The sequence below is a fragment of the Gracilinanus agilis genome, chromosome 3 (assembly GCF_016433145.1).
Source record: "Gracilinanus agilis isolate LMUSP501 chromosome 3, AgileGrace, whole genome shotgun sequence".
Taxonomy (NCBI): domain Eukaryota; kingdom Metazoa; phylum Chordata; class Mammalia; order Didelphimorphia; family Didelphidae; genus Gracilinanus; species Gracilinanus agilis.
In genome coordinates this window covers 77,361,561-77,377,692 of record NC_058132.1, presented here as the reverse complement: position 1 = coordinate 77,377,692, position 16,132 = coordinate 77,361,561, and the positions used below count along the sequence as shown (strand labels likewise).

The 16,132-nt window shown below is 48.0% G+C and overlaps 1 protein-coding gene across 1 annotated transcript in view; it reads left to right on the top strand.

The window, feature by feature from the left end:
• Window positions 1-4,823, top strand: part of BMP8A (bone morphogenetic protein 8a) — a 47,157-nt gene extending 42,334 nt beyond the window's left edge. The window contains exons 6-7 of the mRNA XM_044671469.1: window positions 20-130; window positions 3,910-4,823. Of these exons, the coding sequence (XP_044527404.1) occupies window positions 20-130; window positions 3,910-4,059 (261 nt within the window). The 3' untranslated portion in view covers window positions 4,060-4,823. The remainder of the gene's footprint in view (window positions 1-19; window positions 131-3,909) is intronic.
• The last annotated feature ends 11,309 nt before the right edge of the window (window positions 4,824-16,132 follow it).

Sequence of the window (16,132 nt, the reverse complement as noted above, 5' to 3'; positions counted from 1 at the left end):
AGGTTTTTTCTCTCCCTAGGACTGGGTCATTGCACCTCAAGGGTACTCTGCCTATTACTGTGAGGGGGAATGTGCCTTCCCTCTGGACTCCTGCATGAATGCCACCAACCATGCCATCCTGCAGTCCCTGGTCAGTACCTGCCTTTCTGCTCCCAGAGAGCCGGGCTGCTCTGCAGAGAGCTCGGGCACTCATTCGGCTTCCGTTTCCGATTCAGGCTAAAATGACACTGCTAGTCTAAGAGACCGGCCCAAGGCAGCAGTGTTCCAAGAAATGCTTACATAGAATTGGTCCATGGATGGGGGACTTTTTACTTAACTGCCTTCATGTGAGAGTCTCTTAAAACAGCCCTCACGGGTTGGCTTCTTGACTGTGTAAGCTTGCTGACGTTATCTAAGATCTGATAGATACAAAAAGTAAATAATAAGCAGCCTGCGTTTACAAAGCATTTCAAAGACATTATTTACTTCAATCCTTACAACTAGCCTTGTAAGGTAGGCAGTGAAAGTAATATTATCCCCATTTTCCAGATGGGGAAACTGAGGTTCATGAGAAAGAAGTGACTTGCCAAACATCACTCAGCCAGGAAAAGGCAGAGCCAGAACTCCTAACTCCAAATCACATTCAGTCAGGATACTCTGAATCCTAGAAGTATTTCTCTGGTGACCTTTTTGGTGTGATAAGAGGGAGGAAGGGATGGAGGGAGGGAGGAAGGAAGGAAAGAAGGAAGGAAGGGACAGATTTATTAAGCTCTCACTCTATGCCAAGCACATAGGATATAGATTTATGCAAAAAGAAAGCCAGTCCCTAAACCCAAGGAACTTGCATTCTAACAGGGGAAGAGAATCTGTTAAAAGGAATATGGAGTAGATGGTGGGGTGAAGCTGCCATATTTCATAGCCTGAAACAATGTCTATTTCCCTCATTCGGAGATAAAACCGCTTCACCACATATATTTGTAGGGGAAAGGAGAGGAGAAGTTTATTCTACACCCTCGGAAGATGCTCTGGCAGACTCTAATCTGAGATAAACAAAGAGGCTCACAGGCCAGGCTGGCAGCCTTGATTTCAAGCCAGAAGGGCCCTTTGAGCCACTCAGAGCAAACCTCTCATTTTACAGACAAGGAAACTGAAGTGCAGGCAGGAGATGTGACTTTCCCAGGTTTGTGTCCATTATGCCCCTGTTAGGATTCTACCTCCTAAGCACAGCCCTGATGAGGTCTCGTTGTCCAAGACCAGAAAGAAGGAAGGCAGATTCTTCGTGGCCCGAACCAGTTACTCTTGTCAGGCACCAGCTTCTCGAACCAAGTAGATTTCCCCCTCGTCCTCCTGTGGGTCTTGGGCAAGCTCACCCATCTGGTCTGCCCAGCAACAGACTTTGCCAGGCTACTGGGTTACCGGAATATCCCCAGGGCTGAGGCCAGTTTGGAGGGGAGGAAAGGCTAGTTCATCAATAAGAGATCCATGATCAAAAAGCAAACTGGCACCTGATCTCCTGGGGCCATTGGTCCCATATCTAGCAGAAGTGACCATTGTCTCTCCTCACCTGGCTCTCTGCTGTGGGGGCTGGGGCCTGGCGGATGGTCGAGGGGTAGAGAGCTGCCCAGAGGCCTCAGTCTGGCCACAGGAGGGGCACCGCCTGCCACTGCCGCCACCACCACAAGAAGGGTTCCAATGTAAACTGCAGTCCAGCCTACCAGGAGTTTAGAATAAATATTTTCATGAAGGCTGAAAATAATCTACTCATTCAACCAGAGTCTTTTTTAAGGAAAGAACTGGTTTAGGGTGTAAGGGAGAGATCACTGACTTGACTGGCCTTACAATCAGGACACCTGAGTTCGTGCCTGGGCTGTGCCAGTCGTGACCTGCATAAGTTTGGGCAGGGCATTTTTCCCCCTCAGTCTTTTCTTCTGTAAAATGGACCTAATAACCCTTCCCTTGACTCCCTTTCAGGTTCTGTAAAGATCCAGTGAGATATTGGATGCTAAATTGCCTAACCACAAAGGACCCTGAAGAGTTGGAGGGAATTACTGTCCCTGAGTGTCCCCTAACTGCCCCAGGGACATCACTCAGCGTCCAGGGCCCGGCACTAAGTGCCGTTTTATAGGAGACACTTTATGAAGGACTTTTTGACTTTTGCCAGAGACAATCTTGGCATACACGGAGGCTGCCCCAAGGGAGGGCAGGCTCTGTGTGATGCTAGAAGGGCTCTGAGGGTGGGCCTACTGATGCCACCAAGAGGGAAGCCTTTCAGTCCCCCAGAGGAGTAATTCATTTGGCCAGGGCAACACTTGAAAACTCTTTAAGGGTCTCTATAGATGGAGAGAGTCCTCAACCTGCTGAGGTCTTTTTAAATATGAAAAATTTTCATGAACATCTTTGGCTTATCTCCCTTTCAATTCCTAATCTCTCTCAGAGAATCACTCTTTGTCTTTGTTTTATTTTACTTTAAACCTTTACCTTCTGTCTTATTATCACTTCTAAGACAGAAGAGTGACCAAACGCTAGGCGATCTGAGTTAAATGACTTGCTCAGGGTCACAAAGCTAGAAAGTTTCTGAGGCCAAGTTTGAACTTAGGAAGAGGAATCATCCTGATTATAGCACTCTATCCACTGTGCCACTTAGATGGCCTTGAATCTACTATCTATGATCCTATTACTATCCAGAGGGTTATCTTTTTCTTTTTTTTAAACCCTTACCTTCTAGCTTAGAATTGATACTGAGTATTGGTTCCAAGGCAGAAGAGCAGTAAGGGCTAAGCAATTGGGGTTAAATGACTTGACCAGTCACACAGCTAGGAAGTGTCGGAGGCCAGATTTGAACCCAGGACCTCCCATCTCCAGGCCTGGCTATCTCTCTACTGTACTTCCTAACTTCACAAAGGTATCTGATGGAAGAACTGAATTTCAGGGTGTGTGTAAAAGGTTGTACTTTCCATGATCATGATCGTAATCAGTGTCGATCGTATTCTGCAGGTGCTCTTTACTTCACCCTGCACCAGTTCATATAAGTCTTTCCAGGTTTAAGAAGTGGTTTTAAAAAAAACCAGGAAGACCTGGGTTCGAATGTGGCCTTAGACATTTCCTGACTGTGAGATTCTGGGCAAGGCACTTAACCACATTTGTCTAGCTCTTACCGCTCTTCTGCCTTGGAACTAATACTTGGTATCATACTTACCAAAGCCAGGGAAATGGGAGTGGAGATAAGAACTAGAAAACAATGGGAAATGAATGCTCTGAACTTATAGGGAAAGAAGAGACAGAAGACCTCTCTGCCCTTTTGCAGAAGCAGGGGTCTGTGGATGTGGAACACGGCATACTTTTTCAGGTGTTTTGCTGGTTTGTTTGTTTTTTCAGTTTTGCTGAGCTTTCTCTCCTTCCCTCCCCTCTCTCCCCCCTCTTTTTTTCCTCTCTCTCTCTCTCCCTTCTCCCCTTCCTCTCTCTTTCTCTCTCTCTTTCTCTCTCTCTCTCTCTCTCTCTTTCTCTCTCTCTCTCTCTTTCTCTTTCTCCCTTCTCTCCCTTCCTCCCTCTTTCTCCCTCTCTCCCTCCCTCTCTCTCTCTCTCCCGCCCCACCCTGCCCTCTCTCCCTTCTCTCCCTTCCTCTCCCCCCCTTCTCCTCTCTCTCTCTCTCTCCCCACCCTTCCCCCCCCCAGCCCTCTCTCCCTTCTCTCTGTCTTTCTCTTTAACTCTTTGTTATAACAGATGGCATTCTGAGAGGGAGGGAAGGCAGGAATATGTTGGGAAATGTAAGTGATATGAAAACCAAAAAGAAGATTTCTTTGGGGGGGGGGGGGAAATTTCATGCTGACCTTTATTTCCTCCTTTGCCAAATGGCCTCTGGCCCGCCGGAGCACACTGAGCAGCTCCCCACCCCCAGGAAAGCTAAATTTGCTGAATGCTGTGCCCTTACAGGTGCACCTGATGAAGCCAGACAGCGTCCCCAAGGCCTGCTGTGCCCCCACCAAGCTGAGCGCCACCTCGGTCCTTTATTATGATACCAGCAACAACGTCATTCTCAAGAAGCACCGGAATATGGTGGTGAAGTCCTGCGGCTGTCACTGAGCCCCCTGCGAGGGACCTGCAGCTCGCAGAGAAGCCCCACCACTGGTCTGCAGGCTGGCCGCCTGGAGCCCCCACATCAGGGAACCTTCTGCCCACCAATAAAGTAATGCAAACCCCCCTGCTCCCTGATGGATGGACGGATGGATGGATGGACAGACAGATGTCTAAAGAGGCCTCCTAATGGCAGCAGCCCACTAGCTGTGAAAGCCCAACGGCATGGGGCTGGGGCGGGGGTGGGCAGCTGCTGGCTACAGCCCCCTTGCTGTACGGTCTGCTCCGTAAGTGTTTGGCCCCTGGACAGTGAAGGTGCTTCTTGGGTTGGCAGATCTCCACTGATTTGGGAACCTTAGCTAGGAGGCAGCCATTGGGCACGGGGCCACCTCTAGACACCCAGATAGTCCTGCCCGGCTGGCTTCTAGGAGAAGAACGGTTGCCCTTTGTCACATCGGGCTGGACCGGAGATCTAGAGGGAGGAGGCCATCCAGCCCACCCCCTCCTTTTTCCAAAGAGGTGCTAGACAAGAGGTAACAGACCCGGTAGATGATGTAAATAATCATGGCCCCCACTTGACTACAGAGCATTTTCCAGTTTGCAGAAGTCCCTGGTGGGAGGGAATCGAGCAATTGTATCCCCGTTTTGCAGACAAGGAAACGGGCTCCGGGAAAGAGAGTGATTTCCCAGAGTCACCTAGCAAGGGAAGAGGCTGAACAAGGACGGGAATGTTCAAGCAGGGCTCCTGATGCAATCCTGTGTGCTTCCTACTGTCCCCCTGGGCTTTCCTAGTTCATACAAATAAACTAAGTGAATTGGTTCGCTTTCTAAAGCTGTGCTAGCCCTGTTTCTTGAAGGCTCCACTTTATTACAGAACTCCGTTTGGTTCCAGCCTCGGAGCACATCAAACAGCCCTGTTGGCAGCCCTGGCTTTATTCAGATCAGATACCAATAAATGCTTTCCAGTTCAAGGCTCCCAATTTCCTTGATGCCCTCGCCCAGTCTGGGAAGCTCTGGGGAACACCAGAGAGAGATCCCTCCCTCTACAGCCACCCTCCTGGGACTGATCAAGTGTCTTTGTGGTCATCGAGTTTTGTTCAAATGAGCACAAGGCGCCAATGTCATCTCCAGGCAGCAAAGGCTAGAGAAGAAGCCATAGCTTGTCGGTGCTGAAAACCAAGAGAAAAGCCCCAGGAAGGAAAGCTGGCTTAGTCATTCCTGCTCTTCTCCCAGAGGCCGCTAGATTGACGGGTGGGGGCGCCCTGGAAAGGGCTTCTTTTCCCCCCTGCTGAGGGCTTTGGATATTTAAAGGGGACCAAGAAGGAAGGTCTAAAAGATGGATGCTGCAGGAAGGTAGGGAAAACAGGGAAGAAGCTCAGTGTTCCTTCAAATCTGGCCTCAGACACATCCCAGCTGTGTGACCCTGGAGAAGTCACTTGACCCCCATTGCCTACCCTTACCACTCTTCTGCCTTGGAGCCAATACATAGTATTGACTCCAAAACGGAAGGTAAGGGTTAAAAAAAAAAAAGCTCAGTGTTCCCCTAGTCCACACTGCGAGCTGCAAGGACAGACAGACAGTCCTCTCCTCACAGAATCTGACCCTTTGGCCAGTGGTCATTGTTCCGCCAACAGGGACCAGAGAGAGCTTGTGTTTGCTCTATAGGACTGTTTTCTTTAAAGGATGAACGCAAGCCCCGCCCTCTGGGGCGCCTTTCTGGAATGGCTTTGAAGTCTGGGGGCGATTCAGCGGCTCCTTAGCCAGCGTGAAGATTATCCAGACACTGGCCCTTCTCTCTGCTCAGGCAGCCTCTTGGCCCCGCGGGATTTAAGTCCGGGAGGGAACCGCCAAGCAGGCGTGCTCGAGGATTAGCTGCGGATCTCAGTTATCCGGGACCCCGTTTCCCAAGAGCCCAGCCAGGGCTGTCTGTAAGAAGACCGTCGGCCAGGGCCAAATTGCAGCATTCTGCTGTGGCGGAGAGTCCGGGTCTCCAAAGAGGATCGCTCCAGGGAAAAAAATAGAATGAACTCCCTGGGGAAGTAGTGAGCTCCCGGTCACGCGAGGGTTCAAGCAGGAGCTGGAATTCTAGAGCTCTGGGAGAAGTTTATTATGCGCGTGTTCTCCCGTTTGGATGAACAGATTGTTACTGTTACTGCCTAAGGCAGAAGGAACCGGAGCCCAACTCCAGTATGCGGGAGCAGTAGCAGGTGAGCGGAGGGGCTGCTGCCCGCTCTCAGGGAATTATGGGACGAGTCTTAGCAAGAGAGGAAAATACTCTCGTGGCACCAGGCGCTCCTCCTCGGTCTAACGTTAGAGCTACGTGGAAATAAAGGGGGTGGGGNACCAGGCGCTCCTCCTCGGTCTAACGTTAGAGCTACGTGGAAATAAAAGGGGGGGGGGGTGCGTGTGTAAGTGTGCGTGTGAATGTGTGTCTGTGTGTGTGTGTTATTTGTGTGTGACTATGTCTGAGTGTGTGTGTGTGTGTGTCTCGGTCACGTGCAGACCCCGATGAACCCACACCCACCCCCGCCTTGCCCCAGGGTCTCCCCGGTCGCGGAGGACCTGAGTCAGTATCGGGGCTGCGGCGCAGACGGGCGTGGGGGCGGGGAAGTGGCGGCCGCAGGAGGCGGGGCCACCTCCGTGACTTAGGACAGAAGGGGCCGCGGAAGGAACGCTTCCCTCTGGGGCGCGGATAGCGCTGCGGCGCCCTCTGTCGGTGCCTGGGAGATGGTGCCGCCTCGGAGACGGTCGGAGGTGCGGGGACTTTGCGGGGCAGACAGGACGCGGGGACTCTCTAGTCTGGCTCTCCCTTTTGTAGGTGGGGAAGCTGAGGCCCAGAACTCAGTTCCATATCTGCCAGAGCCCTGCTTCCTCACGGACACGCTACTTCAGGCTTTAAAAACTGAATGGGGCTTGGGGCAGCGAGGTAGCCCAGCGGACAGAGCGTCAGGCCTGCAGTCAGGGGGTCCTGAGTTCCAGTGTGACCTCAAATGCTTCCTAGCTATATGACCCTGGACCAGTCACTTAACCGGGCTTGCCTAACCTCTGCCACTTTTCTAACTTAGAACTGACACTAAGAGAGAAGGGAAGGGTTTTAAAAAACTGAATGGGGCTTAGAGGCCATGGAATCCCAACCCAGCAGCCGTCCGGGGTCAGCCCGAGCCGACAACCGCTTCAGACTCCAGGCTTAGAAGTGAGGGGAAAGGCTGCTCCGTGCTGCCGCTCCTGCTTCCATTTGGGCGGGCGAAGCCGGGTGGGGAGGATGGAAGCACTTCCCGGAGCGGCCGGCTCTCTCTCAGTCCCTCTCCCGGCTTTCTCGGTGCGCAGCGCGAAGCTCCTTCCCGAAGGCCATTAGCAAGCCTGAGTCATCAGGCTACAAAGGCGGCGCGGCTGCCTGGGGCCCTGATGGATGAGAACCAGCCCTGGAGGGCCGTGCCCTGTGCTGGCCCCACTCCCTGCTGCCCACCGAGGCCCCAGACACGCGGCAGATCCGCCGAGGCGCGGGCCGGGGCTTCCGGGCAAGGGTCTAACCTACCCTGGGAGCCGGCTTCTAAGCGGGAGGAGGGCGTGGGAAGGAGTCGGGCTTTGGGACGACCATTCCCAGGCCAAAGGAATTGTGGTTCGACCAGAGCCTGCAGGGTGGCCCGGGAGAGTCCCGAATGCAGAGACCCAGGGCGTCTGATCAGACAGACATTTTCCTGACTCGACCATTAAAGAGAGCTAAATCTGGAGGCACAGGTCCTGGGTTCCAATCCTGATTCTCTTACTTAATGCCTTATGACTCAGAGGAAGTCATTTAAGCCCGGGGTCTCAGCTCTTCCTCTGTAAAAGGAGCTGGGTGGCCTCTAAGGGCCTTTTCAGCCCTTGGTCGAAGTTCTTTTGATCTCTGAATCTCAATTTCTTCCTCTAAGAAGAGCCTGGATTATCTCTGGACTCCCTTTTAGTTCCTAAGATCCCTCACTGCTCTCAGTTCTCTGTTCTAAGCTCCCTTCCAGCTCCGGCATTCTGTATTCTAAGGATTTTCTCAGTTCAGACATTCTAGGTTCTAAGCTCCCTCCCGGTTCTGACCTTCTCTTTTCTAAGGCTCCTTCCAGCTTGGGCATTGTGTTTTAAGCCTCTCCTCCAGTTCTGAAATTCTCTGTTCTAAGCTCCCTCCCAGCCCTGACAGTCTCTGTTCTAAACTCCCTCCCAGCTCTGACATTCTCTGTTCTAAGCTCCCTCCCAGCTCTGACATTCTCTGTTCTAAGCTCCCTCCCAGCTCTGACATTCTCTGTTCTAATGTCTCTCCCAGCTCTGACATTCTCTGTTCTAAGGTCTCTCCCAGCTCTGACATTCTCTGTTCTAATGTCTCTCCCAGCTCTGACATTCTCTGTTCTAAGCTCCTTCCCAGCTCTGACATTCAGCCTCTTTGGTGAGGAAGTGCTATCCAGCAAGACCTCTGCTTCTTTCTTGCCCAGCCAAACTCCTCCAAGGAGGGAGATTAGACATTGCCCACAATGCCTACATTTGCTCAGTGTGCAAGAACTCAGATTAGACACCGAATGGCGATAAATACTAATGATCTCCAAGAGAAAAGCGTCCGGGCCACACTTGACAAGTGCTTTTCACCCTGTTTTCATTTGCTCTCATGCTGGGGCAGCGTTGCAGGATCATCACACCTGCCTCAGAAGGGCAGCTCCGAGGACCAGCCTAGCCAACATTTCCTCTAATGGTTTTGGCGGGGAGGGGGAGAGAGAATGTTGTTCAATGTTCAAATGAAATTCTAGGCAGAGGAGGTGGGGAATTGACAGGCTCACCGACCTCCCGAGTTCCATTCTGGCCCCAACTGTGTTAGAAACCCTGGGATCTTGGTGGGCCCTGCCAGGGCAGAATCCAACCTCCCCCTGACAGAAGCCAAACACCCTGAAGACAAGAGGCTCTTTTTTTTTTTTTAAACCCCTTACCTTCTATTTTAGTATCAATTCTAAGACAGAAGAGCAGTAAGGACTAGGCAAATTAGATTAAGTGACTTGCTCAGGATCACACAGCTAGGAAGTGTCTGAGTTCGAATTTGAACTCAGGACCTCCTATCTCCAGGCCTGGCTCTCTATCCACTGTGCTACCTAACTTCCCCTAGAGCAGGGGTTCTAGGGTCTGAGAACTTTTTAAAAAATCTATTGATAACTGCATTGAAATAGAATTGGCTTCCTTTGTAATCCTTTTTTTTTTTTTTTTTTTTTTTTTTTTTGTACTAAATACAATGTTCACTTTCTTGAGAATTCTATACTTCTCCCTCCAGGGACATGCATAGGGCATGAGGTTGTCAGCACAGGGAAACAGCTTAGGGATGTGGACTCCCCAGGAATGAGGATCCCTGACTTTCTAGCTTATTTCTAGAAGCCCAGCAGGCCACGAGGTCTATTAAGCAGCTGCCATAAACCATACTTGTCATGAGGAAATGAACGTGATGCAGTGCTCACTAAGGGCAATGATAGCAAAACCAGGACCAAAGGTAGAAAAGAGGGGCTTAGTTACCCCCAACCTATGTAAAAGTTAAAAGTAATGGTTAGACGATGATTATATGAAATTATGTGGTCACCAGCGTTTATTTGTTTGCTTTTTTTAAACCCTTACCTTCCATCAATCAGTACTGTGTTCTAAGGCAGAAGAGTGGTAATTACGGACTAGGCAATGGAGGTTAAGTGACTTTTCCACGGTCACACAGCTAGGAAGTATCTGAGTCCAGATTTGAACCTAGGACCTCCCGTCTCTAGGCCTCTCAATCCACTAAACCACCTAGCTGCCCCCATCAATCACTTTCTTGATTACATCATATGTGTCTGGCAGGTTTTCCTAAGAAGCAGATCAGATCAACAACAGATACATTGGGAATAAGGAGATGGAAGGCTCCCTTTAGCTTCCCACCAAGCTCTGGAAAGATGTTGGCCACATCCTTGGCTATACCAATGGAAGCAGGAATGATGTGTTCAGCAGCACATGCCCACTATGCCACAATTGATCAGAGGGGCCACATGTTCTTGGGGGTAGCCAGAATGGTATGGATTTTCATCATGAATTCTTCTACAATGCCAAAGATTCCATGGCTGACCAGAGAGACCAAGCAGGTAGTGTAGAAGGCATTCCTGCCACTCTTAGGAATGACCATATTTCTCATGGTTTACTAGCACCGCAAACACTGGAGCATCAATGGAAAGAGCAGAGATAATGATGTGGTTAGCTCTACCCTTCAAGTGAGCCCTGACTTTGGATTCCAAAGTGGTAAAGATACTGGTGGACTCCAGTACCTCCTTATTTAGTTTTGTGAAGATCGTGATCCTGGAAGGTACTCATGGCTATTCCATTGATCTCCCCCTTTCCGTTGACAGTAGCCTTGGGCTTGAATCCTATTGGAAGAATCATATTGGAAGATATAAACCATGTAGTTGAGGTCAGGGAAGGAGGTGAAGTAGCTCTAATCGCCAGACACCCAATTTTGTCAAACTCATTGATTCCAACCTTCACCATCTTGTCTCAGGGATTTAGCTGCAGCAATGGGTACTGATACCAAGCTTGGGAAAAGAGCCAAGAGGCCCATGTCTTTTTTTATGCATTTGAAAACATGACTGAGAAGGGGCTCACAGGCTGCCCAATGGGTCCATAACACCCCAAGTGGTTAAGAACCTCTCTTGTAGAACATTGAAGCTCTTATGGTAAAAACTGGGGTTAACATATTTTTTTTCTGGGTTCAGGGGAAGGGTGAGTAGGAGACAGGAATGGGCAATAGGTTGGGACCTTACAAGTTGGGGAAATACAGTTCAAGAAATGGTTTGGGCAGCTGGCAGGAATGACAGTTGAGTCCTAACTGCCACACTGATCCACCTAGCCAGGGAGTCTGTGGAACAAATGAGTGACTGGGTAATACAGGAACAAAAGGATTTATAAACACAGGTTTAATAATGATTAAGGGTCAGGGATAATGGAGGCCACACTGAATCTAACCACTAAAGACCACACAAGGGCTGGGAGAATGGGTTAATAATTATACTGCTCTAAGCAGACTATTTAAGACTAGAAGGGAAATGAGTCTCTCACAGAATCATGTCCACTTCTGCTCCTCTTGATGGTACAGGTAACAGGTCCACAGGAAGGTAAATCCAGGAATGTTCATCAAGGAGCTTGTCTCAGACTGGGATGTCCACCACCCCAGCTACATCTTCTTGCTCACTTGATCTTCCCTGGCAGGTCTTCCTTCTCAGTGATAACTCCACACTCCTTGGACTCTTCACTGGGCAGGTAAAGGCAATCACACCCTCTCCCTCTCCCAACTTTCACCAGAGTCCTCAAGACAGTTTTCTTCCCTTCATTCCATTTAGAACGTCCATGGCTGACAGCCAAGGCTTTTTACCCTTAGTCTGCCTGCTAAGTCTGCTTTCCTACTTTTAAAGTCTTTCCTATTACAAAGCAAAGAGATCTTAGAGGCCCTATCACAGTTCAACAACAGTCTCATATATGGTTTAACTAAATCCCACCTTTCTCACCTCTTCCCGGCTCAGACAATCTTTGGACTTCAAAGTAGAACAACAGATGAAATAGGACCGATATCAGCCAAACTGATGGTTGGATGACTTGTTCGAGGTTTAGAACCAGGCGCCATGTTAGTCTCATCCCACTAGCCCATGAGAGCCAAGACTAAAAATCAAGGATTTTTTCATACCACTTCGTACCATTCCTTCCTCACCTTCCACACACAGATACACAGTCTATGGGCCATTTGGTTCAGAAACAAATTTGCTTTCTTTTTAGAAGAGCCTTAGATCATTATTGCCTCTATGGAAAGAATACAGATCAAGAATGTTCACAGTCTGGTCCGACCAGTCTGGAGAACAATCTAGCTAAAAATCCTTTGACCCAGAAATACCACTACTAGGTCTATATCCCAAAGAGATCAAGGGAAGAGAAAAAGGGCCCATATGAACAAAAATATTTATAGCAGCTTTTTGTGTTGGGGCAAAGGAGGGGATGCCCATCAATTGAGGAATGGCTGAACAAATTATGGTATATGATGGTGATGGAAGACGGTTGTGCTGTAAGAAATGACAAGAATGCTTTCAGAGAAACCTGAGAAGATTTAAATGAACTGATGCAAAGTGGAGTGAACAGAATCAGAACATTGTACACAGTAAAAGCAATAATGTAGAGATGTCTTAGCTACTCTGATTAAGACAGTTTCTTAGGATCCATGATGAAAAATGCTGCCCACCTCCAGAAAGATCCGATGAGCTCTGAGAGCAGACTGAAGCAAACTTTTTCACTATCTTTTTGTTTCTTGCCTTTTAGGAGTATTTTTTTCCTTACAACACGGCTAATATGGAAATGTTTTGCATTATTTCACATGTATAATTGGTATCATTTTGCATGCCTTTTCAAGGAGTAGAGAAAGCAGGCAGGAAGAAGAGAATTTGGAACTCAACATTTTCAAAAATGAATGTTTAAAAAATTACATTTAATTGGGAAATATTTAAATAAATAATATATATGTTTTAAAATGAATAAATAAATAAAAAGAATGTTATAGTCCACAGAAAGGAGATGGCTTTCTACACATACCAAATCCGCCAAACAAGCCTTTAACTTAGTTGATCAATAAATATGTGTTAAGCTACTATGTGCCAGATACTGGCAGGGGGAGACCTCCACGCTGCCAGGTTTAGAGCTGAGCCCAGCTCTGTCCAGCATTAGGCTCTCATCTCACGCAAGTGCAGAGTCCCTCCTTGGAAATTTATTTTAATGCAATATAAACTGAAGGGAGGAGGTGTCTGCACTAGGCAGTCCTGAAAAAGAAAAAGAAAAACCAGAGCTAAGCCACAGGATGACTATTTGGAAACCACAGCTGGCAGGTGCACATGTGGATGGTGGGATGGGAGACCCCACAGAAGGCAGGAAACAGAGGAAGCATAAAACTGCTACAGTCCCTGGGGCTGCCTATATAGACCCAATATATTGACTGTTCTTTCAAATCCAAGGATTGTCCAAGCAAGAGAGAAGTGAGAAAAGGAGGAGGAAACAAGACTCCAACAATAACTCATATATCTGACAGGATTGACCGTAGATGATCTACGGTCAACCCTGTCAGATATATGAGAAAACTGAAGCCCAGAGAGACTGTGTCAAGGTCATATACAAGCCATAATGAGGATTTTTTAACGCCTACACCCTGTGGCTCCTGATTCAACATCCTTTGGGAGTCGGGAGGTCCTGGGTTCAAATCTGACCTCAGACACTTCCTAGCTGTGTGACCCTGGGCAAGTCACTTAACTCCAATTGCCTAGCCTTTACCTCTCTTCTGACTTGGCATTAATATTTTGTATCAATTCTAAAGCAGAAGGTAAGGGTTTAGAAAAACAACAAATTCTATGTCCTTTGTGGTATATCCCAGCAATGCTTGATTGGTTGGAGGTTTCAGCCTTCTTATTTGAATCTTCTCCAGAGGGTCTCATCAGTGGAGGGAGGGCTATCCTGAATCCCCGGGCCACAGCAGGGCACAAGGGAGCTGAAGCACCCAGGTTTTGAAAAGCATTTCTGTTTCTCAGTAAATTCCTTGGGATGAGGACCCCACCCAGCAGATGGGCAGTGACAGGTGGTGATTAGCTGGGAGCTGCTGAGGCGTTGCCCCATGAGCTGTCAGCCTCACACCGGCTCTCTTCCCGGAAGCAGCCTGGCCTGGGCACAGGGCTAAAGGGAGGCTGGATGACTTGATTTCTGGTCCGTGAAGCCTATAATTTACACCGTGGGCAGGCAGAGTGTGGATGAGGCTCCATCCAGTGAAGGTGCCCATCCTGGCTGCCAATCTCACTCTCTGAACCCAGAGCTTGACTGTTTGAGGGAGGAGAGGCACCCTGTAGCTCAATGGGTGTCATCAGCATCATCAGCATCACCCAGGGTTTATTATGCCCCTAGTATGTGCCAGGCACTGTGCCAAACAAAGGGCATACCAAAAGAAGACAGAAACACTCCCTGCCCTCACAGTGCTCACACACTATGAACAGAGAAGCTACAGACAATAGAGGAGAGCCAGGGCTGGAGTCAGGAGGACCTGAACCTCAGACATTGACTACTTGTGTGACCCTGGGCAAGTCACTTAACCCTGTTTGCCTCAGTTTCCTCATCTGTCAAATGAGCTGGAGAAAGAAATGGCATACCACTCAAGTATCTTTGTCAAGAAAATTCCACAGAAATTATGCCCAAAGGGCTTTAAAAGACCATCTGTCCTTTGATCCAGCCATACCACTGCTGGGTTTGTACCTCAAAGAGATAAGGAAAAATACACGTACAAAAATATTTATAGCTGCACTCTGGCTGAACAAATTATGGCATCTGTTGGTGATGGAATGCTATTGTGCTCAAAGGAATAATGAACTGGAGGAATTCCATGTGAACTGGAACAACCTCCAAGAGTTGATGTAGAAGAAAAGAAGCAGAACCAGGAGAACATTGTACACAGAGACGGATACACTGTGGTACAATCCAATGTGATGGACTTCTGTACTAGCAGCAATGAAACAAGTCAGGACACTCCTGAAGCACTTATGGGAAAGAATGCTAACCACATTGAGAGAAAGAACTATGGGAGTAGAAATGCAAAAGCAAAACATATGACTGACATCACTTATCACATGTTTATATGGGGATGTGATTTGGGGTTCAGGCTTTAAAAGATCGCTCTATAGCAAAAATGAATAATATGGAAATAGGTATCATGTGACAACATTTATACAACACAGTGGAATTGCTTGTCATCTCTGGGAGGGGGGAGGGAAAGAAAACGAAACATATAAATGTGGAAAATATTTTCTAATTAATTAAATTTTTAAAAAGAAAGAAAGAAAATACCAGAGTCCCTGTGAAGAGTCCCCAAGAGTGAGAAAATTCAGTCAGATACAACTGAACAACAACAACTACAAATAGGAGGGATGGAGAGCCAGGGAGGTCCTGGGCTCAAATCCAGCCTCAGACACTTCCATCTGTGTGACCCTGGGCAAGTCACTTAACCCCCAGTGCCTAGCCCTTACCTCTCTTCTGCCTTGGAACCTATACTCAGTATCAATTCTAAGACAGACAACAAAGCTTTAAAAACAACAGCAGCAGCAGCAGCAGACAGAAGGTAGTCCCAGAGGAAAGGCACTGGGAGAGGAGAGAAGGAGCAGAGACCTGGGTAAGGCTCCTCACAGAGAGGGCATTTGAGCTGAGTCTTGAAGGAAGCCAGTGAAAATAGGAGGTGGAGGTGGGTGTGTGACCCCTCCATGCTGTAAAAGGCTTGAGGGTAATAGCTGCCGGATGATCACATTTTATCCTCCTAACCCTGAGGGATTTTTATCCCCATTTTACAGAGGAAGAAACTGAGAGGACTTGCTTTAGGTCATACAGTTAGTAAGTGTTTGAGGCAGCATTTGAACTCGAATCTTCCTGATCCACCTAACTGCCTTGACACTAAATGGTCAATCTGGCAAGGTTTCAGGGTCTCTGTACTCTGANTTTAAAGCTTTGTTGTCTGTCTTAGAATTGATACTGAGTATAGGTTCTAAGGCAGAAGAGTTTGCAAATTGTCCAGCACTGCCTAGGAGGCAGTGTCCGTAGGAATGATTTCTCACCTTCTGAAGGTTAAGTTCTCATAAAAGAAGATTCACAGATTCCTGGTTTGATTGAATTTATAAGAGTGTGTATTCTCTATGTTCCTTGCTAGCTTCTCACCTAGTATTAAGTAGGGTGTTTAATCTTTTGTTGATTCAATTTAAAAATAGACAAAGGAAAGTTAATCCTGTCTTCAGTCTAGTGAGGTACTAAGTAGGGGTACTTAAGTTAGTGTTAACCAAGTGTTGGCTCAAAATAGACAAAGGGAATAAAGGATTCCCTTTCACAAATGTAAACTCAAAAAGAACAAAGAATTCCCTTTTCACAACCCAAAGAGCAAACCCCTTTGGAGGGAAAGGGAGGGAAAGCAGCTCCTCAAAACTAGCCAACGCAAGACTGAGTTTGCAATGCTCCACACATCTACAGTCCTTCATCTCTAAGAAGCCTAAGATTGCATTAAGTTTTAGTTTCCGTA